General features: G+C 45.3%; 2 protein-coding genes across 2 annotated transcripts; one reads left to right on the top strand and one right to left on the bottom strand.

The window, feature by feature from the left end:
• Positions 1 to 1,589: 1,589 nt before the first annotated feature.
• On the bottom strand, positions 1,590 to 12,793 carry gpr139 (G protein-coupled receptor 139). The gene is made up of 2 exons (XM_041957807.1): positions 12,637 to 12,793; positions 1,590 to 2,569 (listed from the first exon to the last, which is right to left on the bottom strand). Exons 1-2 carry the CDS (start codon positions 12,782 to 12,784, stop codon positions 1,590 to 1,592), a joined length of 1,128 nt encoding a protein of 375 aa, XP_041813741.1. The 5' UTR covers positions 12,785 to 12,793.
• A 6,564-nt stretch (positions 12,794 to 19,357) lies between these two features.
• On the top strand, positions 19,358 to 25,279 carry proza (protein Z, vitamin K-dependent plasma glycoprotein a). Its single transcript, XM_041957531.1, has 9 exons — positions 19,358 to 19,494; positions 20,844 to 20,979; positions 21,482 to 21,636; positions 21,762 to 21,786; positions 21,875 to 21,988; positions 22,081 to 22,215; positions 23,100 to 23,215; positions 23,330 to 23,447; positions 24,275 to 25,279. The coding sequence occupies exons 2-9, from the start codon at positions 20,901 to 20,903 to the stop codon at positions 24,808 to 24,810; spliced, it is 1,278 nt and encodes a 425-aa protein (XP_041813465.1). The 5' UTR covers positions 19,358 to 19,494; positions 20,844 to 20,900; the 3' UTR covers positions 24,811 to 25,279.
• Positions 25,280 to 26,593: the final 1,314 nt, after the last annotated feature.

The following is a 26,593-nucleotide window of genomic DNA, read 5'->3' as shown; positions in this document are numbered from 1 at the left end:
TCCATTCTCACTAGATAGATGAACACTGCTAATGCCCCAAGGTGTCTGCAGAATGGATGTGCATTGATCTCAGTGTGCTCTGTCTGTGGGCAATACAGCGCTGTGTTAGTGTGTGTGTGTGTGTGTGTGTGTGTGTGCGTGGATTCACATTTATGGTTTGTTACCAGGCAGGACTGAGAAACTGTGAGACAAACTGAGAAAAAGTTGATGTACGTGACTGTGTTTCGGAGCAAAATGTTACCGAGCTGCCATCAGCCAGCAGCAGAGCGAGCCGAGCTGAAATGTGTCGCCGTGGCCCTGAGACCAAATCCACTGCTGCATGATGGGACAGAAAACCTTAGACGGGGGAAACAAACCGAAGGGAAGGAGAGCAGACTTTTCATCCTCTCTATCTCTCTCTCTTTTTTTTCCTCATTCTCTCAGAAAGATAAAGGGTTATGTTCAGTTACATTCATTATATTCATCCAGATAATGGCTAACAGTAAGTCATCAAGGACCATTAATAGTTAATAGAGGACTATCTACTAACAGCAGAAATTTCCTCTTCCTAATATTGGAAATGTGATTACTAGATTAATGACAACTTGGAGCCAAGGTGACATATTTCCAAGTCATTTTTTTGTCTTGTATTTTTGCGAAGCTACAATAACAGTCAAGTCTACCATTAATAAATATTTAACCAACGATAAGCAGAGAGTCTAGTCGACCTACGATCACCAATCTGTGAGTTTGGATGTGAGATAACTTCCATAGCGAGCGCCGACTTGTGTGTGACCTGCGCTGCTAGGATGAACTCAGCACACACACACGCGCGAGGAAGGTCTGGGAGGGCTGTTCATCTTATAAAAGCCCGTATTAGCATGCCTTTGAGACTCCTCTGCATATTAAACCGGAAATGACGCCGCGCTGTTTTGCACCGCTTGGGAGACAGTCAGATCTGTGGGCAGCGGCCACGCCGTCGGTGGCTCTGCCTGAGTGAATCACCCCTCCAGGTGAGATGTTTAGTGCCCGGACTCTGACTGGAGCTCTGCTTCCTGGAAATGACTCCCGATGGACAAGGACGCAGCTGTTCACAGCTCTCGACCGCTGGCGGCGGTGTGAAACAGACAGCGTCCATAAAGAAACCAATGTCACCAGGTATTTGATGCTTCACCAAGGATTCATCTAGTTGTCAGTTTGTACTTTAACGCCGTTACAAACGGCGCCTCGTAAAAGTCAGTGATAAATGGTGGTGATATCCCTTCATCGGTCCACGAGTCTGGAGTCACTCACTCAGGCAGCAGTCACTCACTTACAGTAGCTTTATTTTTTATTTTTTTTGCATGGAGGAAACAATCAACATCTATTTGATGCCGGTCGCTGCTTTTGTGAATACTGTGAATACCTGCTGTTTGCTTTTCCGCCTTGCTAGCCTACCACTTTGTTATCGCTCAAAGATAGCTAAACTGCCACCTCTGTGCTCTCTGGGCATGTTGACATTTTCAAGCCTCAAAGAGTGCCGTGCGGGAAAAGCTGGTCACCAAGGAGACAAAGCCCAAATTTGTCCCCCGACAGCTGAGGGTAGGGGGCGGCTGCTGGTGGCTGAAGACTCAAGAGGAAATGCAGATGGGCTTTCCGTTTTTGTCATACTGGTACACCAGCATCTTGATGCAGTGGGAGTTGGCCGGTGAGATCCAGGGGCTGCTTGTGATGGAAAAGTTGTGGCTGGCGTAGAACGGCGGCGGCTGCTTCCGGCAGTGGACGAGGGCTCGCAGCACGTTGGCCGCCATGCCCCGGAAACGCTTGCTGATGAAGCAGTAGAGGAAGAAGTTGACGCCGGTGTTGAGCAATGCCAGCATGTTCGCCAGGTCGGTGAGCATGTGGAGCAGTCGGCCGGCGCCTTGCGAGGCCGGGGGAGGGGAGTAGAAGTGGTAGAGAATCATGAGGGTGCGGGGTGCCCACAGAACAGCAAAAATGGAGGTGATGGCGAGGAGAATGGCGGTGGTCTTGCCGGTCGAGTAGCCGCGCAGACGGAAGCAGCTGCGGCGTCTGCGCAGCTTGCGAACGATGACAGCGTTGAGGGAGAAGAAGACGGTGCAGGGGAGGAGGTAGACGGTGGTGCAGTGGGCCCACACCAGGACATGCTGGGCCACGGTTCTCCTGTTGCCTTCTCCTCCACCACCACTGCCCACCCCAGGCAGGCTGTGCCACAGCTCAGGCCACCAGTAATAAGGAGCTGCAGACAGCAAGCACCCAATATACACAGCAAATATCACCCTTCGCGTGCGGGCCGGGTAGGAGACCGTGTGGTAGCGCAGCGGGTGGCAAACAGCAATGTAGCGGTCAATGGTGAGAGGCACGGTGATCCAGATGGAGGTGTGGATGGAGGAGAACTCCAGGACCTGCACTGCACTGTTCAGTGACGGAGGCAGCGGCGTGGCCAGGATAAAATCCTCCAATATGAAGTCAACAAAAACGATGAGGAGCAGGACCAGGATGTCGGCGGCTGCCAGAGCCAGGAGATAGTTGTAGGAGGACTTCTGACGACGCAGCACCAGCTGGGACAGGATGACCACTGTCAGGATGTTAGCTAGGAGGAGGAGGAGGAAGGTGGGGAGGAAGAACGGTGATTGAGTGTAGACAGGTGGAGGAAATAGGGGAGTGATGGGAAGGGGAAAGTATGATGAGATTGAAAAAGGAATGGGCAGAGGTTAGGGCAGGGAAGGAAACAGAAAAATTGAGTGTTAGTGTTCAGGCGATTGAAAAGAGGCGACACACACAGCGGAGATGCAGCAGACTCGAGCTGCGGCTAACACACACGTGTTGCTGCACTAGCAGAAACACACAATGCAATACACAAACACAAAGATTAGGAAAAGAAATATTTCAATTATATTGAAAAAGTCTTGCTCCATCAAAGCAACAAACAGATCCAGGAGCATGCCAGGTGAACTCTTCGCCACGTTTTCTTTCAGTTTCAGCCTGCGACATGCAAACAAAAATCAAATCTGTTATCATCCCCGGTCAGTGTTTACTATGTTCAACCAGCTCTCCTACTCTGTAATCCTTCCCCTGTTTATTGCTCCCTTCCCTTTCCCCCTTCATCTACACCTGCTGTGTAATTCCAGCGGCACCTGCCTTTGCCTTTGGCCAAATTGTTATCTCTAATAAAGTGTACAGCCTCCACAAAAACAGGGGGGCAACGTGCAGCATCACAGCCGTGGCAATCTGCTGAGTTCACTTCTCCCCGCTGCCGGCAATTTAGCTCCTAAAACAAAGCACAAAGACACCCCTTCTCTCCCTGTCGGCCTCTCTTTTTCAACCTTTACTCCAGATCCCCAACATGCACCGTCACATCTTCTCCTCCATGTTGCCGAATGAAATGTTTCCTTGGCCTCCCTCTGCTTATTTAGTCCACCTCGCTTTCTGTCACAGTGCAGCTAAGCAGCCCAGGAGGGGGACTACGAGCCTCTCTCTTTTTTTTTTTTTGCCATAAAGAACGTGGACATGAAGGTGTGGAAGTGATTTATCCCGCTGCTGCTTTAACCAAAGCACGGCTTATGTGCGGCTGCATCAGACAGGAGGAGCACAGCTTTCCGCTCCTCACGTGGACCTGCAGTCGGGCAATTGAATCGAACAGGCTCATTACACGTCTTCTTTATTTGTTGTCCTACTCCGTCCGCTTTTGTTTGACGGAACGGACATTGCACGCCTGATGGAAATTGTGTGTGAGCTGCAGTCACATGATAATAGGTGGGGCGCAGGTCATATCTCTCTCTCTCTCTGATAAGACAGTCTTTGGTGTTGGAGGTCAGCGGTGTCATACAATCCATCGTCAGTACTCACGGCACATGATCCAGCTCCATTAGATGGTGAGATGCTTTAAAAGCTGACAAAAAGATAGTTCTTTCTAAGAATTTCAAACCTACATTCGTTACGTGCTAGTTGTCTGCATTTCGAAACTGCACATGACAGAACATTAAATGGTCCTGAAATTAAGATTATTTTGTCACATATTTATGCAAGAGTTAAGGATGCAACATTGTTTTATCTCAGTTCCTGAAAAGCTGATTTTAGAAATGAATGTTTTCATCAGAAAACTCTGTTTTCAGGTGGATTTTTTATTTTGTGGAGCATGTTTCCTGAAGTCTTGCGCAATAGTCATACATTTCTATTTCTTAAAGGAGACACTTGTGTGTTAGCACATCAAGAACATTCAACACACGTGTGACCTGAAGTGTAAAATGCAGACACATTAATTGAGAGAATCAATACTTTTCCAGTCATTCAGGGATTTCTATTTCATGCTCTGTGCCCTAAATTAACAACCATATACTCACAGTAATGTATCCATCCTATACTGTTGCTAACCAGCTCCATTCAGTGAAATCTGCTGGTGCAGCATGAAGCCATGTCCAATCTGTTTCCTCAAACAAAGATGCCTCTGACATTGATTTGCATCACTGAGACATCAATGCACTTAGCAGCCGTCATTGTCCATACAGTGCGTGCGTGTGTCTGTACGTGTGTGTGTGTGTGTGTGTGTGTGTGTGTGTGTGTGTGTGTGTGTGTGTTCTGTAGTCTTGTCCCCCCTCTGCAGTAATAGATCTGGGATTGGATTAAATATGGCAGCTTGGAGTCTGGTACATCACACTTCACAGCCTCAGCCACTATCAGCTGATTACAAATTACAAAGCCGGCTCCAGATAATGACTAAAGATGTCCTTGCCAGACTGGAGGATGTGCAGCAGAAGACACAAGCGCACGCACGTTAACACATGTCCGCACATGCACACACGAACACACAGATCATTAGGGATGCACCAATTCATTAACACGCAATCTATCAATAAACATAAATGAGATGTCAAAGCAGTTTACAAGGCTCGACAAGCCAATATATTGTACATGTAGGGCTGCTGGATTACACTATTCTCCCCACCATCACAGCCACCCACGCTTGTACCCCTCACTAACCTCTGCACAGGCAGTTTGAATTGCTTTAATGCTGAATCTGAGTTAATGATTCTTTGGTTTCAGCTACCAGTCATCCAGTTTCTGTCTTTTGTGGTCCATGATCATTGGAAATGAATCCAGGATACGTTCATTGCATGCATTAGCAGCTTTTAATAACCATCAATATAATAACTGTAGGTTGTCTAAGACCGATTTTGTATTTGGAAATGTCTTTTTTAGCTCTGGTCATTTCAAAGGCGAGATATTAATGGAACCACGTTTCAAGTGCTTCATGTTTGACAGGAGAGCAAGATGAGCTTTGGCAGGTTTGAAAATCAAACTAAACTCTGGAGGTGTGGAGTAAGAAAGAAGTGAACTCACACCCCTGTAGTCTGCTCCTCACCTCTGCTTGAGAGTAGCAGCTAAAAGTATAACACACAAATATCCAACCCAACTGTTGGGATTGCATTGTGGGTAATGCAGACGCCAGGTTTTAACAAAGAAGAATAATGTGTGGAATAAACAAGATGTTATCTCGAGTTCTGCTGCATCAATTTTAAACTCGTTTTAGAAACTGTGCATGCATGCTGAGTGCAATGCTAACTTAGAGAACCAATTTTAATCAGCTTTATCTAGTTCGTTATAATAGCTACGAATTTTAAAGTCAGACAGCTAAAACGTCTTTATCTTCTCAGAAATAGTTTTAAATCAAATCCTACAGATTTGATCGTATCTGTCAAAGTTAGCAAATACGAGTAGGAAAAAAAATGATGAAATTAATAAATTGGACTTCAACTACATTCTTTAAAATTGCAATCCTTAAATCCAAAAACACACCCCCTGCTAAGATATTGCTCTGCTAGCTACCCACAAGCTAACAGCCAGTGCAGTTTTATATGATGTGCAATTAGCTAGTAGCTGCAAATCATATTGATTGGATGCATTTTATAACCTAATACAAAACTGAATATCTTTGGGGTTTCAGTCAGAAAAAACAAGCTATCTGAGGATACCATCTTTGACACTTTGAGGTATTTTTCACTATTTTCTGACATTTATCAGAGAAAAACTAGTAATCAAGAAAATAACTTGCAGAATAATCAATAATAAAATTCTGTGTAGTTGCATCCCTTCTGTTTCTTTGGTTTTCCTGCATAACTGCCCAGAAACCTCTTCAAGGAGCCACTGTGGCATAAAGTGTAAAAACTCTGATCCGCTGCTCATCTGTCAAGCTACTTAATTTTATGTTGCTTTTATTTATGTTTTGGCACGCTGTTTGTTTCAAGATCTCTTTTGTCTTTGGTCTGGTCATACTGACACTCGGTACATGTCATTTCCCTCACAGTCGCCTGCCACAGCTGTCAGCGTCCACTGAAAGTACGCCTGCAGCCTCTCACCTGCTTTGTCCAGGAAGGAAAAGTTTGCTGCATAACTCCGAGCTACTCAGAAATATCCCGACGAGGATCCGCTGCAAATCCTGCACAGTGCTCCTCCCCTAATCCATCGCTTCACTTTGTCTATTGTGCCTCTCTTTCTCTTTCCACATGCTGCTAAATAGAGAGGAGTGACATGAAATGGAAACAGTGAGGTGTTGACTGTCACTGGCTGGGTATTATTCTGTTTGTGCTCCCCGGTGAGACGGGGCCTTCTACAGACAGACAAAAGGGATCCGTGGCGAGCTTGACATTTCCATTTAGCTCTAGCCAGCTTGCACTGGGTTGCCCATTCATTTCAATTGACTCCTGCTCTTTACGTTGTCTCAGGGGCCGGGGGATGGAGGGGGGGGCGGGGGTGCTGCTGGAGCCGGGTGGATCTGCTTGGCATTCTGTGGGTATGAGGTGGCACATGCGGGGCTGAGGTCTCAGCGGGGACGGGGACAGACGAGCTGGAGGGATGCACGCTCATGCGCCTAGACAGAGCAGACACACACACGAGGAGGCATCCATGCATGCACACACAGACATGCGCATCTCAAGCCTGGACTCCTTCCAGCTGAGAGGGAATTAGAATGACCTGTAGGACAGATAATGCACAGCTGTGTGTCTGTCTGTCTGTCTGCATGTGCTCGTGTTTGTGTGTGTGTGCATAGGTGACCCCTTCTGTCTGTCTGTGCGGCAGCGATTTCGTGTCTCGGCTCCCCCTGCTGCTCCTCCAACATAACAAGGGCCATTGACGTTGTTTAGCGGGAAAAGAGAAGGCACAGCGTGCTCCCTGAGGTGTGTAACGAGGCTGACTCATCCCACCACTAAAGGGTTGTGTTCAGACGGGCTGTCGACAAACGACACTGCGCAGCTTAACCCCTCGAAACCAGCCGCAGAACACGCGATGCTGCCACCTCCCTGCACACCAGTCATTAGGTTTGGTTTGGTTGGGCCTCATATAATGCAGACAGAACACTGTAAAAAGAAAATGATGCACCCCAAAAAGAGAATGAAATTGAATACTGCAATTAAAAGGTTTTTTTTAGTCATTTGGAGGAAATTGAGGTTTGGCTTTAACGGCTTATCCGAAGGTTAATAAGACGAGGAGAGGAGAGGGAGATAGACGGAGGGTGAAGGAAAGCGTGGTCTGAGGAAGGTCACAGAGAGTTAAAAAGAGAGCAGGTTATTGAGAGGGACTGGAGGGGGGATTAGACGGAAAAACAGAATGAGAGAGAGAGAGAGGTATAGAGGAGAGCAGCAAGCCGGTGGGAGGGAAGGAAGAGAGGCGAGAGACAGAGAGGGGGGTGAATATCAAAGCTTGCTTCAAAGGTCACAAGCACTTTGTTCCTGATGACAACCATTTCCCTTTTGTCTTCTCTAAGTGTCAGACCGGACATAAAGCAGGGTGATTCCTTAATACTCCCGAACAATAACCAGAAGCACATCGCTGCTACAAAAAACAACATACATTGACGATAGGAATATGCTTTTACCGACACGTTTTAAAACCTGAACTCTCTTCCAAATGAAGCGAAAATCCCAGACGTTGCTAATTTGCATTGAAATGTGACATGCAAATGCGATCGCATCAATCAAACACATTTTATTGTGAGCATTAGCCTGATGTGCGATCTGAGAGTTAATGGGGAAGAAGCTCGTAAGAAAAAGACATTTGCGGGGAAGAAAAAAGCGGCCAGAATGAGAAAAAGAGAGATATGCATTGGAAGTGGATATTTAGGTTGAATGGGCATGTTGAGAGGAGGAGGCTGCTGCGAATGGTATCGATGCTGCTGCAGTGCTGTGCCTCTGCTCACGTCTAGCCATTCATTTTACAGACGGGCCACAGTGAGTCAAAGTGTGGTGGAGATGACTGTCCTTACATCAAGGCTAGCCCTGATGTGGTACCGCAGACTGAGAAACTCGGCTCATCGTGCTTTAAGGGCTCTCTAACAACGCTAACAATCACTACGCACCCTTGGATGCTCTCCAAGCCGGTTTATGAGGCTCCGGAAACAACACAAACGGTGAAAGTTAGTTGGAGCGAGATACAAGGTAGAAGAGAGAAACGTAGAAACATTAAATTCGCCTCAGACTGACGCATGTCCAGACAATTTGTGATTGCGGCGTTTTCAGCGGCAGTGACAGCGTTCTGCTGTCAGCTGGTCAAACAAAGTCAGCTCCGTCACTGCATCAGCAGCGTCTCTGATTTATTGCCTCAAACAACACCTCCCTCCTCTCCTGCCTCCTCTGTCCCCCCGCGCCCTCTCTGGCTCGTCTCCCCCATGACAAGCTGACACGCTCACCACTTCTCTCCCCCCCTCCTTCCTCTCCTGTCTCAAACTGCAGGCTGGAGACAAACCAGAGCTCAAAATCTCAGCCTCCTTCCGTTTGATTCACTGAAATATTCATTTCCCCCGCGGTCCATGCTTCAACTCAAACTGCCTTCTTTCCTCTTCATCCAGTTTACACCCCCTAATCTCACACTTTTACAGTGATGCTATCTATTAGCAAGGCCTCAACCCACCGCAGATGCCCTGTCGCCGGTGGAGATTGACAGATCAATAGTCCAAACTGAAAATCGATAAGGCCCATCTCTTCATTAACTAGCGGCTGACACCTGGCCTACGCTGTGACGTGGAACAGGGGGGGTCGTTAGCGATGAACATCCCTGACCTTTTCCCCTTGGGTGGGTGGATAAGTGAGAGTGGGAGGAGATGTTTTCCAACTTCGCACATGCGCCTGTCACATCACTTGAACAGCCACACAAAGTGTGAGATGCTTCAGGAAGCAGCGAAGGGACACACCATACTGCGACGTTCGTGTGCACGGGTGGAGGAGGGATTCGCAGGATGCATCTCCCCAACATGCAACCACTCCTTGTCACATATTCCACAAACTTAGAGCATGTGGTGACACCGAAGCCAGTTTTAATTACTGGTTTTCCATATTGAGTAATTGATTAGTTGCACATGATATTAACACATACGGTATAGAGCAACATCATTTTGCTACCCCCTGTTACAAATCACAATTTAAAAGAAGGAGTGTTATCTGACGGTTATGTTTTGGTAAATTTTCGGCGTAAAAACAGCTTGATACGTTGCACCCCAGGTTAATATTACTCATCAGGATTACAATAGCAGCCACTTGGTTTGCAACCAAGTGGTTGCTATCGGACCGTTCATCTCCCTCTGCAGACTCTGCAAAAAGGTCAAAATACTACAAAAATGTTGCTTGGCTGAGGTGGAAAGGCCTCCACTCCGCTAAGGAGACAACAAGACTGTCCTATCCTCATATTAAAACACAAATCAAACATAAATTCCATATTTCCATCATGTTTTTTCAGTGGTTTTCCACCACTTCAGGTTTGACTGACGCTCTTTGAGTTACATCATCTAATCGCGACCTCTTTTTGTGCCGTTGGTTAATGGTACCCGACTGGAGAATTAGCAGCACTAACTGTTTTGCTTGATTCACCCATTTTTATTATTATCTGCATAACAGCAGTGGATGAAAATGTGCTTCAATTAGCTTTTTCTTTTGACAATTTTCTGGAATTTTTTGTTTAGAATTTGTAGAACATTTTGGCGGAAACCTGACTAAATTCATTCTGGTTTCTACTCTTCACAAAATAATATTGAAGTAAATGATCTGAATACTTCTCAAATGTCTGTCACATCTGGTACGTCTGGTTTGACAGAGCACTTGACACACACATTAATGAAGTGCGAAGATGGTGCATACTTAATAGAAGAACAAATTTAGCCATTTTTGGTAAAACTGTCTTTTATGGGAGCCTGATGAGAAATCAAATGTGCTTAACTACACTAAACAAATAGCTACAAATGTATAATCATTAAATAAAAAAACAAAAGAACTTATTTAAATAGTGGCCTGTGCCACTTCCATTAACATTAGCACATTTGCAAATCCATCAAATGCAGACATCTATAGGCGACATTCAGGCATCTACAGTGAATTTACTCAAGGAATTTAAAAAGCATATGTGCAGGTAAAAAAAGAAAAGCTGATTGTGTAGAGAAATGTTGGACTCATGAAAGCAGCTCAACATACTATCCAGTACGAGTCTTAGCTGTGAGTGCTTTGGACATACTGTACTGTATGAAGAGCGGGCCTCACGTCTGTAATCCCAGCATGCCAGGGACCGCGGCGAAGAGCCGACTCCTTCATTGCGCTGTTTGCTATGCCGGCACACGTCTGTTCTGTCTCAAGCAGTGTGGTGTAGTGAGAGAGAGAGCGAGTTAGCGATTAATTAAAAATGTGGCAATTCGTCTCGGCTCTGTTGTCTGTGGCTCCCCCACTCAGGGCGCAAAAGGTGCTACTTCACTGGCTCTGCTGTTATTAATCTCTCTCTCTATTACTGCTCTGATCTCTCTTTCTTCGCTCCACTCTTCCTCTTCTTCTTCTTCTGGGTGTCCTTCTTCTTCCATGTACCCCAGCCTTCCCTCTGTTCTTCCCATGCTTTCAGTTCATCACTTCCCTCGGTCAAGCAGTAATCATTTCCGAGCACTTGACTGGCGTAATCCCTTTTCTCATCACCTCCCTTCATGGCACTTTTCACCCTGAAATCTGTGCCGCTGATGTGACCCCTCTCCGCCTGCAGCTTAAAGGTCAATAACGTCTGTGAGGAAATATACAGACACGACGACGTCTGCGAAGCCCTGTTGCTGTTAACTAATGAAACGCTGGCTGGTAATCAAGGTAACAGCCTCCAATCCATCGAGAGTGTCAAATACGTGTGGGTCTGTAGGTCACACCGCTACTACTCACACACGCCACGCTCATGAAACATTCATGATTCAGCTTGAGCGGAACAAGCTGTGTCATAATGACTGAATAAGTCAGACTCGGCTGCTGCAAAGCATCAGCCCGCTGCGCTCAACTTTGCCATTAATTCAAACAACAACTACTGTAAGATTGCATTACACCCTCGGGCTATTGTTACTCACCTATTAAACAAACAGCCTCAATAACATTTGTAAAGACGACTCAGCAGCAGAGTCGAATAGAAGTTCCGAGGCCTCGCGGGAGAAACTTTAAATGGCAGCAGAGAGGGCCGCTCGTGCAAGACTTGATTTGCTGTCCAGGAGAAATAATTAGGCAAGATTTTGATCAGAAAGACAGACTTTACTTTTCCTGAGATGGCAAATCTGTGGAGCGACTGCAGTCTTGGCATGCAAAAAGCTATTCGCTTTGCACTGCAGGTTTGTTTTGAAACCAGAGCAGCTTAGGTTGTTGATAACATCTTACTCCCTGCCTTTATGAAGGAAAAAGGGGCGCAGAACTATTAGGCCAAATAAGACAAAAGTCCCAGATTGTATCGATTAAAGGCATAAATTGTGGGTTCATTCACGTCAACTCTTGTTAAACCCTTGAATTATCCTTTATAAGCACAGAATGAATCCAGCACGTCAGCAATGGGCTGAAGCAGATGGATCTGACAGTCCCGAGGGCTTCTAAACCCAGATCTCTGATTAGGCATCAGCACCTTTCCTCTTTCATCTGACCCTTTTCTGTCTCTACCTCTCTCTCACACACACACACACTCATATACACACACATATACTGATGTGCACACACCACTTTGCCTCCCTGTGTGAGACCAGGTCAGCACTCATAGATCACGCAGTGGGACAGAGGCAGTAAATGAGTCTGACAGTGACTGTGAATGGACTAATCAGTCAATGGTGAAGACAAGGTGAGGACAAGTAAGTGTCATCAATTCAGGTCATCACGAGGAGCCGCGTAACACACACTTGTTCCAGAGGTCACGCTTGTGTCATCATTCATATAATTTGCGACAGATCCATAGCAACTCCAGATTAACACAAAAAAGCTCATGTGAATCATGTGTCAGCGGTCAGATTTAATGTTTCTCAGCACACACAGTTGCTGTTTTTCCTCTTTCATTGCTTCAATATTTCCACTAAAGACACAAATGTGCAAACAAACTCCAAACAGACAGGCACAAGCGCAGACAAATGCATACAAAGTACGTATGCATGCACAAGTGATTGCCACAAGGTCAGAATGTCAAATCAACAGTGTGTGTGTGTGCAAACAGTGGCACTTCGGAGCAGCTGTGCGCGACACACGCTCACTCAAACCTGCAGACAGGTGCACAACAAATCAAAATGCAAAGCGTGACTCCTGCAACCCACCGATGCGGTCTCTAATCACACATGTGAGCGAATAAACACAGAATGCATGTGATCAGACGCACATGTATGAAACACACACTCGAGTGCACATCTCTTACCCGGCAGGCCGAGACAGAGCAGGACGCTGTAGTAGATAACAGGCAGTGGTCCGAGAGGGCATCCCTGGGCAACCTCAGAGGGATGCTGCCCCGGGCTCCAGGTGCTGCCATTTGGGGAAAAAACAGGGAAGATGTGGCTGTGCTCCATGGCCTCTTCCTCGTCCTCTTCCTCAGCTGAGCTCAGTGTCAAGAAGCCTGGCCACACGAGCAAACCGCCTGGCTGCCGGTTTGGGAGAGAGGGTGCTCTGTCCTTGGGTGCCAATCAGCATGAGTGTGTGTACGCGCGAGTTTGCGCGAGACAGCAAGGTTGAGTGTGTGAGAAGCAGGACGGAATGGAGGAGATGGAGGAGAGAGTGGAGGGAGAGGCAGACAACAGATGGGGGAGATGCCAGAAATGATATGTGTTAGTAGGTGACGGAAAGGAAGGAGGCGAGAGGAGCAGAGCGAGGGAGGCGCGAAGAGGTGAGTGTGAAGGTAGAAGTGAAGAGGGGAGGATGCTGCCTGAGTGTATGAGCGAGGGGGAATGAGAGCGAGTCGGGAGCGCAGCAGGAGGAGGAGGAGAGAGGGAGGGAGGGAAGGAGGGAGAGAGGAAGGTAGAAGGAGAGCAAGGGCACGCTAGAGAGCAGAGAGTGAGGGAGAGAGACTTTGGCTGAGAGTGGAGGCTGCAGGCGGGAGGCTGAAGGTGGAGGGATGCTCAGAGAGAGAAAGAGGCATAGCGTGTTCCTGTTTGAGGGCAGTGGACATAAAGAGACAATAAAACTGACGAGGAGACAGATGTGACAGATGAGAGAAGATAAATGGAGGGTTAAGTCGACTGTGGAGAAAGGAGAGAGTGTCTTTGCCCTTGTCATATTGTCAATGTGTCTCTTTATTGTCTTTTTGCAAGCGCTTGAGTGCATTTTCAGTAACTTGCTTTCGATCATTTATCCTCAGATGAATGCATGAGCATGCGAGGCCAAACGTGTATCCACGAGCCTATTTGCATATCATAAACATACCGTATGAATACATGCGATTGGATGCGTGTGCGTGAGTGGGGGTTGGGACTGGCGGCTCAATCTAATTTGCCATGCAGCGTGAACTGTCTGAATCTCCAGCTAAAATGTGCTAATGAGCACAAGGCTGACACTGAAGAACACAAATATTCCTTTTAAAGACACACACCAGTCTCTGCTTCATCGCTGCTGCGACTGCTGTCATTTTCTTTAGAGTTTAATCTGCCAATTTTGCAACACATCCCTCAGGTGTTTAGTCTGAAAAATGTGATAAGGGATGCACAGAAATTTGCAGACCAGCAAGCATAAGCAATACTGATGCAAATCCATAAAAATCTAATTAATAAACATTTCTCCAATATCGCATGTAAAGTCTACCGTACATTGCTTTTACCAACCTCATGAAGGCAATATGGCTGAAAACAGCTGGAATACACTTGCAGTACGGAAGAGAAGTTGTAGGACCTTTAATGTTTTTAATTGCTTATTCATGCATGCTCAGAAATCCCAGTAAGTCTTGTGTTTAAAACTTTAATTTAAAAGATAAATAGACGAACCAATCACAGCAGAGTGGCACCATGGAAATGTAATATAAAGCTTCCGTACTTTACTGGAAGTCCTCTGAGAAATAAGCCTGTGAGAATGAAACATTGTACTGTGCAAAACTTCAGATCTACGATAAAACAATAAAATATGTATAAAATATGTAAGGTCCCGCCTCTGACTGGGCAGATAGCCAATTGCAGTTAAGGATAATGTAGTGGCCAATCAGATTGCAGGAGAGGCCACCTCAGGCCACTAACAGCATCAAAAGAAATAAATCTTCCAACAACATCTATCAAAAGTTAGGAGGCGGACTCTGCCCTGTGATTGGTTGAATTTGAGTCTACTGCTTTTGCCTAATTCAAGATGGCAACAACCGGTGCAATGAAATCCTGTGTGCTGAGTTGGCTGTAGTTGTACAGATAGAGGCGAAGGCCAATTCCTGTGGTCTTTTAGATCAGATTGAAGGCACGTTACTTGCTCTGTGCCCTGAAAATCCAAAGCTGTTTAGGGTGTCAGAGCACACCATTAACAGGCAAACGCAGGTTTACTTATTTATTAGTGCTGTTATAACTAACGTGTGTTAATGAAAAACATCTAATATGTAATTTGTGATGTATTTATTTCTGGTGACAATTAAACATTAAATTATTTATTATCATATTTATTCATTTATTTGCTTAAGCCTTTGATTCTAAGATTATTTATGTATTTAATGTATTCAGCTTTTACCCTTAAAGGCCTCCATACATATGTGGGGAAAAGGAAAAATAAATTAGGCTCTGAACATTTTTGTAAATATTGGTACCTACTGGGACCTATTAGATAACACACTCTATATACTGTACAGTTGTCATGCACAATAAAAGCGTAATATACAGTACGAATAGATTAAGTAGATGTATGGAAGGCTTGTAGTGTCACATAAGGATGAAAAACTAATATAATACATTAATGTAGTGCTGATGAAGGTGCTCAAACACAGCTAATCGTCAATGTTTAATTTATTTTGTAATTAAAAGAGTGAAAATAAACACTATTCCTCTTTATATTAAACATTTAAGATAAGCTAAGTTTTATCCACCTTCATCTATATGCTATTTTTCTGTATTATGTGTTGTCCATAGCTGTGAGCTTGAGAAAGATGGATTTGTTTTCCAGTCCAGCCTTCCTGTAATGAGCCGCTGCACATGGCCTGTGCAGCAGCATGGGCTTTTAGGAGTTGCTATACGTGCAGAGAGCAGACATCAGAGCAGCTTTGACATGAGTAAAGTGAAACATCATGTCCATTTAGAGAGCTGTCAGCTGTGTTTCTGCTCTCTCTGTGCCTCTTCAGCACAATCAAGGCGCCACCTCTCCACAGGTCTGAGGGAACACAGCCACACTCTGCTCTGCTGTCTGAGTGAGATACAGTGCATCATTTAAAAGGCAGCGCATGTTGCTGTGACACAGACCCGAGGGCAGGCGAGATTAAAGAGTTTTACACCAAGAAAGAGAGGAAGAAAGAGTTTTTTTTGTGGAGGAAAACAACACGAGTCACTGAGCTTGTGGAAAGCAGGGGATGACAAAAGCGGATCAGGAGCATCTTAACATCTCCAATAATGGCATCTTGAGCCTCCTTCACCCATCAGATGGAGAGCCCTGTATGAAAGGGAGAATTAATTACAGGAACTGTCCAAGAAAGGCAGACCTGCCTCTGTTGAATGCCACTTGAATCAGATGTAGGGAAGTGAAAGAAAAGGGTGAAGGCAGGCGAGAAGAGTGGAAAGAGGCAGTCGCGTGATCTTAATTCTCCGATATGTGAAATGTGAACAAATGAGCTGCAGGGGACGCGAGGGAGGGGGGTGCCGCGATTAAGTGTTAAATAAAACATGGCCAGCTGACGTGAATTGATCACGGGCAAATGTGGGACAGAGGAAGGTGATTCTTCAAGAGTAGCCAGCATAGCTGTGAAAGACCCCCACAGGGGTAGCGCCTGCCTGCTCTCCAGTACTTAATACAACATCATCATTGGTCCTTGTCACACAAATTCGATTACACGCAATCTTCTGGCACTCTGATAAAGGCGTGATTGTGTTGTGTGTGGGTTGTTGTTCGTAGTTGGATTCAGTGTAGGACAACAGATACTGTACATGTGTGAGGGTATTTTTGACGTGCAACTGTAATGTGGCAAACCAAACCAGGGCAGGTGATGGTTTTTGTGTATTGTTAGTTGACCTCATTTCTTCCTGTGGTGATGTATGTGTATAAGATCAATGGCAGGGAAGCTCTATGCAGGTCAGGTGTGTGTGTGTGTGTGTGTGTTATTAACCCATTACATCATCATTACAGACATCGTCTAGGGACCCCACACTGTCACATCATCACCGAACCCGACACTCACATGTGGACATGTTCAAACGTGCAAAACCAAACACGTGTCATCGCTTCAAACGCCACCGACATGTTTGCCGATTCGTATTTGTGCCGTGCTGACATTTATGGTTAATTACGAAGCGGAGCAGAGCTGATCCGAGCGGCTTTGAGGTTGTTTAATCTCAGCGTTTATGATGTGTGATGCATATGAGAATCACTGAATATCTGGATGTAACTCACTGAAAATGACAACATACAGGAACAAAACTGAGAGTCGACGGTTTGTCAGCCTGTGCTTCTGCTGCTATCCATTGCAAGTCGATAGTTGATAGTTCTGAGTTGTTGTACCCGATTTCCAATCTAAATGTAACCCAGTGAATCTGCTTAGGAAAACATGGACGCCCGTCTCAAGCAGTTGTGCAGCTGTGCTTTGGCCAAAAGCTAACTTGCTAACACTTGCTAAGTAGGACAAAATACAAAGCAGCGTACACCTGAGGCTGGTGGGAATATTGTTAGTTTGGGTATTTGGTCATAAATTAAACCTGATGATAGTGCCAGATGAAAAGCCACGTGGCCACCAAAATCATTACAATTCATCTTCTGGAGGTCATGAGCGTGTGTAGAAAACTTAATGGCAATCCAACCAATAGTGGTGCTGCTAGCACGGCTAACAAGTAAATAACTGCAGTAATGAAAGCAGAGGAGGTAAGAGAATAAGCAAGGAGAATAATCAAGACTCCGACATGAAGGGAGTCCCGGGGATTTCGTCTTCAGCCTGTTATATCCATCAGAAAGTTGTCGAGTGCCAGGCGGCATTAATTATAGATGCCTTCTGTGATGGCGGGGCTGTTTGCTAAGGGTTCCTGTAAAATTGTACCCTGGATCTGAAGAGGAGCGGGTCAGCGAGGTCACACGTGAGCGCCGCGCAGCTCTTTCTTTCCTGCCCCCCTTCAAATTAGAGTCAGCACGAGAGGAGAGGGAAGAAATGGGAGCGAGGGAGAGAGAGAGGGAAGGCGAGAGACAATATGAGCGGGGATGTTGAATAAAACATAACTGAGAGAAAGAGATGGATGATTGGGGGAGATATGCAGAGCTTTCCGCTGCCGCTGTTTGCAGGCCACATGATACGTGCACATGTACGAACACATGCGTGCACTCAACAACTCCGGATTTCACCTCAGACCGCAATCGCTAGGGAAATTACCACATTCTTAATCATTAATACATCTAGCTGCAGCTCTGCAGGCCGGGGCAGGCTCTCCCCACCCGCGGGTGAGTCTCCCTGGACGGGGCGGTCCTGCTCCTGCCCCTGTCCAGCACCGGGGACCAGCTGGTCCGAGCAGGCTCTTATAATACCTCTGTTATTAGACTTGGGAAATGGAGACGTTTAACACGGCTGCAGCTGAGACTAAAGCCCCACGGCCCTGTCTGCAAATTACATTGCTCTCACAAACAATCCCACTGAAATAAGGCCACGATGGAGGATCTTTGGTTTTGGAAAGTGTGGCCCAGTTTCAGTGGCTCTTATCATTGTGTGTGTCATTGCTACCACAATGCAACAAGTCTGAATTAGTGACTCAAAACTTCTCCTGGCTCAGCTAAATGTTTTCTAAGTCTTGTATCCTTTATTTTTGCTGTAGTTATGAGCAGTAAGATTGTTCTTCATTGTGCACTTCGGCAGAAACGCTGCTGCAGCATCTCTGCTCTCAGTTTCTCAACAGTTTCCATCTAATCCTCCTAGAGCCCCAATCTGGTCGTTTGCTGTTTGCTGTTGTCTAGACTGATGTGTGTTTGTTTGCAGCGAGGCTTCTCCTATTGATCACAGCAGATTGCATCCCATTTTGTTTGATCAAGTGTGCACATCAGAGGTGGTCCTTATTCTGACGGCGCTGCCGAGCGGTGATGGTCCTAAATCCTTTATTTTAAATGCATGTGTGCGCCTGGGTGCATCATGCAGAGCTGGTCTTTCTGGCCACATACGCGTTTATTTCTGCACACACACATAAAAACACTAATACTGCACTATTCCTGGACCTTGAAATAAACACTGCAAATACGTGAGAACACCGACAATGTTTGAGTTCATCCCACAGTTGTCCTTCATTTGTTCTTTGGACCGTGATGGAAGTATTCAGATCCTTTATACAAATAAAAGTACAAATGCCACACAGTACAATTACTCTGTTACAAGTAAAAGTCCTGCATTCAAAATCCTACCTAAGTGTAAGTACAGAAGTATTATTAGCTAAAAGTAGTGATGAATTTTCAAAGTCTGATATACATTTGATTCATTTTTGAGACTTTCCTCGATTTTTTCTGTGAAATCTTGAAAAATGTTCCCTTATTGGGCCCCACACAGTGACAGTGTAGTGGAGTCAAAAGCAAAATATTTCCCTAGTTGCATATAAAGTATAAGTACCTATGAATGCAATCAAGTAAATATACTTGATTCCAACACTTATTTTGGACATCTCTGTATTTCTGTTCAATTTTATTTTAGTACATACGTATATTTTAATTTGCTGTGTATTTAAATATATGTATACATAGACATTTTCTTTGGGATGAGTTAAGTGCTCTCTTATCTTATCTTATCTTGCAGTGGTGGAAACTAAATACATTTACTCGAGTACTGTGCGTAGGTACAATTATTTTGTACTTGTTTTCACTCATGACTTTGATAAAACGGCTCTTTAAACTGAACTTCAGACAGTCTTGCAGGCTCTGAGAGGCTGATCCTGCATGCTCTCCTGCACAGTGACAGTCGATTGTGTTGCAGCGCCCTCCAGCGGCCCCTCTTTGTCATTACACGCATCACAGGCCGTAAACAGTGGGAGGAGGGTGAGTGAGCAGGCTCGCATGTTGTCATCATCCGTTATCTTGGATCGATAGGCCCGATCCGTCCAGCAGACTGCGGTGTGTTTCAGGACCAGGCCGGACCGGAACCTCCACCCTGTCCGGAGCGGTATGTACCGACTGTTGTTGTTGTTTTGCTCTCAGACTCCTGTTGGTCTGCAGGACCCCCGCCCTGAAAACACTGACGGCTTTCGGACTGTTTTATTGGTTTCTGGACGTGTAACAGTGTAGCAGCTTGCTGAGCCGCAGCATCCGGATCCTTCCTGCTGCACATAAGATGCCTCAAAGCTGCTCAGGCTCTTTGTTTTGTAGCATAAGATGAGCTAATGCTATCAAGCTCCTGCACAGAAAGGAAGGACAGCCTCTGTAACCTGAAAAAAACACACTGTGCAAACGTACATTAGGTTAGGAGAGGCCTTCAGTGTGTGTGTGTGTGTGTGTGTGTGTGTGTGTGTGTGCATTGTGTATACATGTTGTTCAGGAGGCCTACCAATATGGCAGCAGGGCAACAATGACCTGCTGCAGAGAAACTGCACCGTCACTGATGAGGTCATTTACTGGATCCTCATGGATTATTTAACAAACAAAAAAAACATTATGATGATTCTAATACGGAGTTTATCACATTTGCAGCCTGGTATTACATTTCTTTGGGACTTGGAGGTTTGAATTGACTTTCCAAAATAAAGTGAAATTAGTTTTCTAAATTAATTATCGTACCATTATTGACCAGAAAATGCAAAATTACAAGCGTAATGATCAAACTGCTCTTAATTATTGAATTGCATAGTCATGTTACATAAATCCAAGCATGAAACATACAGATAAACACCATGTTAAGACAACAAAAACAAATTAAACTTTATGACATCACCTAAATAAATAATACCATATTATATTTTATTATATTATACTTGCACAGACAGAAAGTGTATGCAGGGAGTAGTTATTAGCTTACAATTCCTTAAATTCTTAGACAATTAATTAGAAGATTTCTTCCTTTAATACATTAGTTGTCAGATTGTTTCTCAGGATTATTGTATTTCCTCATCAATGTTAACATATTTGATAATTTTATTGTGCCATAGATACTGTGTCATCAAAACTTAATACATTTTGAATGGACCCTGGGCAGTCCTAAAACTATAGTATAAAAACACACATCTACACTGCATACACTGTGATCCTCCTTTTAAATAATATAACATTTTAGAAATGGCTGTGATGTTTAAGAAAAGAATGAGACATAATATCTGATGAACACACAGCCTCTCTAATAGCATAGTGGTATTGGCTAATGTATCCCAGCCACAGAGCTCCTGAGATCACTCCCGATCACTTAGAGATAAACTTCAGAAGAAAAAAAACAGTGAGCCACCTGCTGCATCAAATTTCTTTGATAATGCGGCCTCAATCCTTCTGCATCTCACTTTTCCCCCCAATAATCTGCCTGTCCAGCACGCGTCGATCCCTGCTGCACCGACAACCTGACTCAGATCCCGCTCCAGCGTCGCCATGCGCTTCACAACCACGTGTGCCGCTCTGCTGTGCCTGCTGGCGGCCGCTGTGGCTGCCGTTCACACCTCCCAGACAGGTGAGAGGGCTGGGGGTCAGAGTCTGTCCTCTGCATAAGAGAGGAAGAAAGCACTCAGCGGATGCTGTGTGTTTAAGAGCGTCAGGTTTATCAGATAGGAGCTTTAGTCTTACTGGATGAGATGCTGCATGTTTGGGTTTGTTTAGTTCTGGTTATTGTTTCTAGTTTTGTTTATTCTAATCTATTTTAAGGCAGGATCATACAGCCTCTCCAATTTTACTGGATAGGAACAGTTAGATAATCTTCAGGACGATTACAGTTTTATATATATATAAAGACCAAGATAACTGCAAGTAATTAATTTTCTACCAAGATTAAGAAGAAATAAACAAACACATTTTAGTATTTTAGTAACTCAAAAACTGTAGTTCTTTATCACACAAGATTTGTGCAGGTTGAAGCCTCTTTACTGGCAAGCAGCTGAGTCCTTGCAGGTCCAGCCTGAAGTCTGTGGTTCAGTGTGCTGTGGACGAACCAGCTGACACATGAACTGTTCCTCCAGTGTTCTTGGACAAGCAGCAGGCGAGCTCTGTGATCTCCCGTCAGAAGAGGAACGCTGGTAACCCGGCTCCGCCTTCCAGCCTGGAGCAGATTTGCATGGAGAAAGTGTGCACCTACGAGCAGGCCAGAAGTGTCTTCCAGGACTCGTACCGCACGGTGGGCTCCAGCATTTCACTGTTCACTCCTTCCTCATTCCCCTCTCGAACCTCCTGAGTGGCTCCTCTTTGATTTCAGCCCTGCAGCTTCAGCCGTGCACTTATCATGCATATGTTCTCTTGCAGGATATCTTCTGGGCTGTCTATGTTGGTAAGTGCTCTATTAAAACGATTTTCCATCACTGCACAGTCTTTAGTAGCACATTACATTTGCTCATAGACTTGCTGTCTGTGTTTAGACGGGGACCAGTGCATAGATAACCCCTGCAAAAATGGAGCCATGTGTTCGGACAGCGTGGGGGGCTACGACTGCGTCTGCAAGTCGGGTTTCACGGGGGTCCACTGTGAAAAAGGTGAGGAGCAGATGTCGCCACCATTACTGTCAGTTCACTTCCCATTTGGTGTGTGAGTGCTGCAGCCGTCCCTTTCTGTTTCCACGATGCAGACGAGACTCTGTGCACCCTGGAAAAGAACAAAGGCTGCTCCCAGTTCTGTAAACCAGGCTACACGTCCTACGAGTGCTCCTGCGCACAAGGATGGAAGCTCAGCCGCTCGGACAGGAACAAGTGCGAGCCTGCAGGTATTTCCAGTATTAAATTCCAGCTGTTTTCCTGCTGCAGCATACATGTCTGCTCTGTAAATCACAAGCAACTTAGCTTGCACCTTGGCTGTCTGAACAAGCCCTCTCATGTATTAGCATACATTCAAGTCACACAAGGTAACCATCAATTTCTCTAAAAATTAACCAGCGATGTTTGAAACCGCAGAAGGACATCGTTGGTTAATTATCTTTCAGAGAAACTGATGCTCACCTCTGTCACCCCAATGTATGCAACACCAAACACACATTCACCGCACTGCTAACATCAGTTTTCAGGCTAATGAACTGCTCAGCTGCAGCACAATAAACATGTAAACTTCCCTGCAAATGTTACTTTGCTCCGTTCAGATAATTCTTAGTTTTTGGTTATTGCTCTTCGATAACTCGCCGTTGATATAAACTGTCTGTCCATGACTTGCAAGATGCAGCACCAGATATTGCAGCTCTTGCGCTGAAGTCTGTTCCCCCTTTGAATTTAAATGATGTTCCCACGTTGCACAGACACACCCCCACCCCCGTGGTTGGAGTTGGGGCAAAGGTTAGGTTTTTGTTAGCCGTAGCAGAGAAAACTGTTGGGGTCAGGCTGAGCATCCCAGAAGACAACTGGCCGGGGTCGGGGATAAGGAGTCATTCAGATGTAGGTAAGGGGAAACACGGCACAACAGCAGAGCTCAGCCTGCCAGCTGCTGTCAGTCAGACACAGACTCCAACACGCCCTCCACCCGGCTGAGACCAAACCGAGCTTTTCAGATATTTTTCCCCCAAGACCTTTTTTTCCTTCCTTTTAATAATAAAAAATATCAACAATGCATTTGAGAAATAATTTAATGAGAGAAATTAATCATCTCACGTTCATCTCCCAGTCACGTTCCCCTGCGGGAAGGTGAGCAGTCTGAGCCGGTGGAACGACAGACTGAGCAGCAACACGCGCAGCAACTTTGAAGGCCTGAGCTGCACCTCTTCAGAGTGTCCCTGGCAGGTAGGAACACACACACACTCACTCTGTGACACATTACCAGTCACAGCAAACCATTCTTTCCCTGTGGGTGTCGCAGGATCTCATTGTTTCATGAGTGCATCGTGTTGTTCGCAGGCTCTCCTGAAGAGTTCAGAGTCCACAGGCTTCTGTAGCGGAGTCATTCTGAAGGAGAACCTGGTCCTGACTTCAGCTAAGTGTGCAAACAAATACAGCACCTTCCAGGTGTCTGTCGGTGAGTAGACGAAACACCAGTACCACTATAACCGCTGCAACAACGTAAGAGAAATGACATTTCATGACACAACATTTAGATCTGCACAGTCTTCATGAGGCAAGCATCCATGTGACCAAAATTAGATCAAATTTCAAATCACATGAACTCGTTAATGTCTTTCAAGGTCCAGTGTATCGGATTTAGTGCCATCTAGTGGTGAGGTTGCAGACTGAAAGTCTACTTGGAAAAATAGTCGATCGTGTGTGGAAGCCAACGTGTGTCCAAATTCACCTCAAGGAATTACCAGGAATACTGGCCAGCTTCACTGTAATCCAACTTTAGTAGACATTTTAAAAACATTCTATAATTAACGGGTTTATTTCAAAAATGTAATTCAAAAATAACTCTCCTAAGCACAAACACACAGTACAGGTTAGGAGGAAGATTATGTGACTGCACTATAAGTGTAAAATGCTTATGAAAATCAAAAGCTGACGGTTGTTGCTGTTGATAATTTTGTCAATTAATTAATTTTTTTTCCATAAAATGGCAGAAAATAATGCAAAATGCCCGTCATCATCTCTCAAAGCCCAAGGTGACAGCAGTCCAAAATCCAAATGTATTCAGTTTACTATCACATACCATCAGTCACAGATAAGATTTAAATCTTTACATTTGAGAAGCTGCCGCAAGTCGATGTTTGGCAATTACTGGAATGATCATCATCAGACTAGTCGGAGAGTAATGTTTTGTCCCTGTACTAATCGGCTAATCCTTGCAGCTGTGCAGGTCAGCATGTGTGCATGATCTTCCTGTATGTCTTGTCTTACCCTCCACCTCCTCAGGCAAGCGCAGCACCAGCTTTGACCCTGGAGAGCAGACGCTGTATGTGAAAGTAGTTCACGTCCACTCGCGCTACGTGGAAGGTCGCCCTGAAAACGACCTGGCCGTGATTGAGCTCCGCGACCGCATCATCTTCAAGAAAGACGTGATTGCTGCCTGTCTGCCGGAAAGAGACTTCGCCGACAGCGTCCTGATGGAGGGGGAGTTGCCAGCCATCATCACCGGCTGGAAAGAGCCCAGTCAGGGATCTTCTTTCCAGGGCTCGCTCACCCTGAACCAGCTGGCCTACAAACGCCTGTCTCAGTGTGTGGAGACTCACCCCAATATGATGACCAATAAAATGGGATGCACCACTCCTCGCGCCAATGCCGACTGCACCATGAGCTCCGGCAGCCCCCTGCTCACCCTGTACAGGGACGTGTTCTTCCTCACTGGGGTGGTCAGCCAGCCGGCAGGGGCTGACTGCACTAAAGGCTACATCTTCCAGAAGGTGTCGCGCTACCTCGGCTGGCTGCGGCCGCTCATGGGTTCACGTTAGAGTCAGGGAGAACATGGAGGTTATTGCTTATGGAAAATATAGGAAAATGCAGTTGAATAACTGCTAAACACAGGGAATTAGATTTTCATTGTGCACGTGTTGCTCAACCTCTTAATTAATTTTGTCTTTTAGTAGTAACCATGTCCAATAATGGAAAAACTATCTTAACAACCGTATAGTCTCAGTGTCTGTGATTGCTTCCCATTGAGCTTTGCTGAGTTCCTCATCTGTCCACAAGGTGGCTCTCTGTTAACATGAACTGAGAAGCACTTCCTGTATGTATCTACCAACCAGAGGGTCAGAAGCAGCGAGAAATGCAGTGAATTATTCAGCATGTGTTTTGTGATGTGGACATACCTTTAATAACCTTTAAGTGAAGTTATTTTTAGCGACTACTGTACTGGTTGACATGCACCTTGTAACACTCCAAATAATCACTGTTCTGTAAATGTAATAAACTCTAATAACACACCCGATATCAGTTCTGTTGTTGTTTTAGCATGAGGAATATTCTGGAAGATGTTTAGGAAAAACAGTTTCCTAGAAAATGGAAATATCATGAAATATAATAAGATTTTATTTTTAAATTTTACATTTGAGGACACGCAAGGTGATAATCAAAAAGGATCTTCTCCAACCACAAAGTATTATTTGGACAAACCAAAGTTTTGATGATGATGACATGAAGCTGTGTACCAATTTTCATGGCAATCCATCCAATAGTAGTTGAGGATTTTCACTAAAAGCACAAATGTCAACCTAATGGCGGCGCTACAGAAAAAGTCAGTATGGTTCATCCTCTGGGGAACATGAATGTGGGCAATCCATCCAGTCATTGCTGGACCAAAGTGGTGGATCTACAGACTGACCTTGCCATCTCCAGGGCCATGCTGGTAGCATGCATTAATGAAACAAAAGGGTAAATAAAGCCTGAAACAGCAACATGCACAGTTGAAACAAGCCATAAAGTCTTCAAGTCATGTCAAGAGGTGCAATGGTGATTTAAATTTAAAGGCTATAATACCAAGGAAAGCATCAAATGTGCAGTTCTCAGAAGTCTGATGCAACTGGAAATGACAAGAACGTAGCTCGGATCATCTAGCTCAACAAGTCGTATATTCCCTCTTTGTCCCAAACCATTAGCTTGCCCTCACTGTCGCATGCCCCTGTGTTGTCTGGCAACATTTTCCCACAGACACTCGCCCTCTGCAGTCTTCTCACAGCCTCCCCGGCGAACAAGGCCAGGACCATGTCATGCAGGGAGAGAAAAGGAGAGGCAGAAGAATGGCCGAGAGAGAGAGTAAGAGACGCCACCGAACAAAAAAACCTGGCCTGCCACTTTTGATCGGGCGCTTGAAAAGGACAGCCCTGAAAGCTGGGGCCCACGTTGGCTGTTGCCATGGTACTCACCTAGGAGATGGCTCCTTGCTCCCAAAAATGGCTCCGCTCCTTTACTGGGCCATCCAGTGGAGATTAATTTGAGTGGAGCTCCTTCCTTCCTGAGTCTGGTCCTGCTCTCTGGTCCTGCCAGCTCCATTTATATGCTCAAGCTTACGTACACACCGAGGCGCACAAAAAACACACAGCGAGCAGCTAAACTTAGACCTCATCTGCTCTGAGCTGAGAGTTCAGGCTGTGTTTTAGTCGATGCATCACTTAAATATCAAACAGCTGTTGCATCATTTTATTTTGTTATTATTCACTAAATCAAATCTAAAATCTGAGCAAACGAGGAGACGAGGACGTGACGTGAATGCCGACAGGAGGAAAATAGCAGGAGATG

This window comes from Chelmon rostratus, chromosome 17, assembly GCF_017976325.1.
Source record: "Chelmon rostratus isolate fCheRos1 chromosome 17, fCheRos1.pri, whole genome shotgun sequence".
In the NCBI taxonomy this organism is placed as follows: Eukaryota; Metazoa; Chordata; class Actinopteri; order Chaetodontiformes; family Chaetodontidae; genus Chelmon; species Chelmon rostratus.
Note: the sequence above shows the minus strand (reverse complement) of the source record. Positions and strands in the feature narration are given on the sequence as shown.

Bases quoted from the DNA above. Each gene is read 5' to 3' on its own strand.
- gpr139 (XM_041957807.1), bottom strand. From the start codon at position 12,784: ATGGAGCACAGCCACATCTTCCCTGTTTTTTCCCCAAATGGCAGCACC. The intron at 2,570-12,636 runs GTAAGAGATGTG...TCCTCCTCCTAG, and splicing joins GCTCTGTCTCGGCCTGCCGG to CTAACATCCTGACAGTGGTC.
- proza (XM_041957531.1), top strand. From the start codon at position 20,901: ATGCGCTTCACAACCACGTGTGCCGCTCTGCTGTGCCTGCTGGCGGCC. The intron at 21,637-21,761 runs GTGGGCTCCAGC...GTTCTCTTGCAG, and splicing joins TCCAGGACTCGTACCGCACG to GATATCTTCTGGGCTGTCTA. The intron at 21,787-21,874 runs GTAAGTGCTCTA...GTCTGTGTTTAG, and splicing joins CTTCTGGGCTGTCTATGTTG to ACGGGGACCAGTGCATAGAT.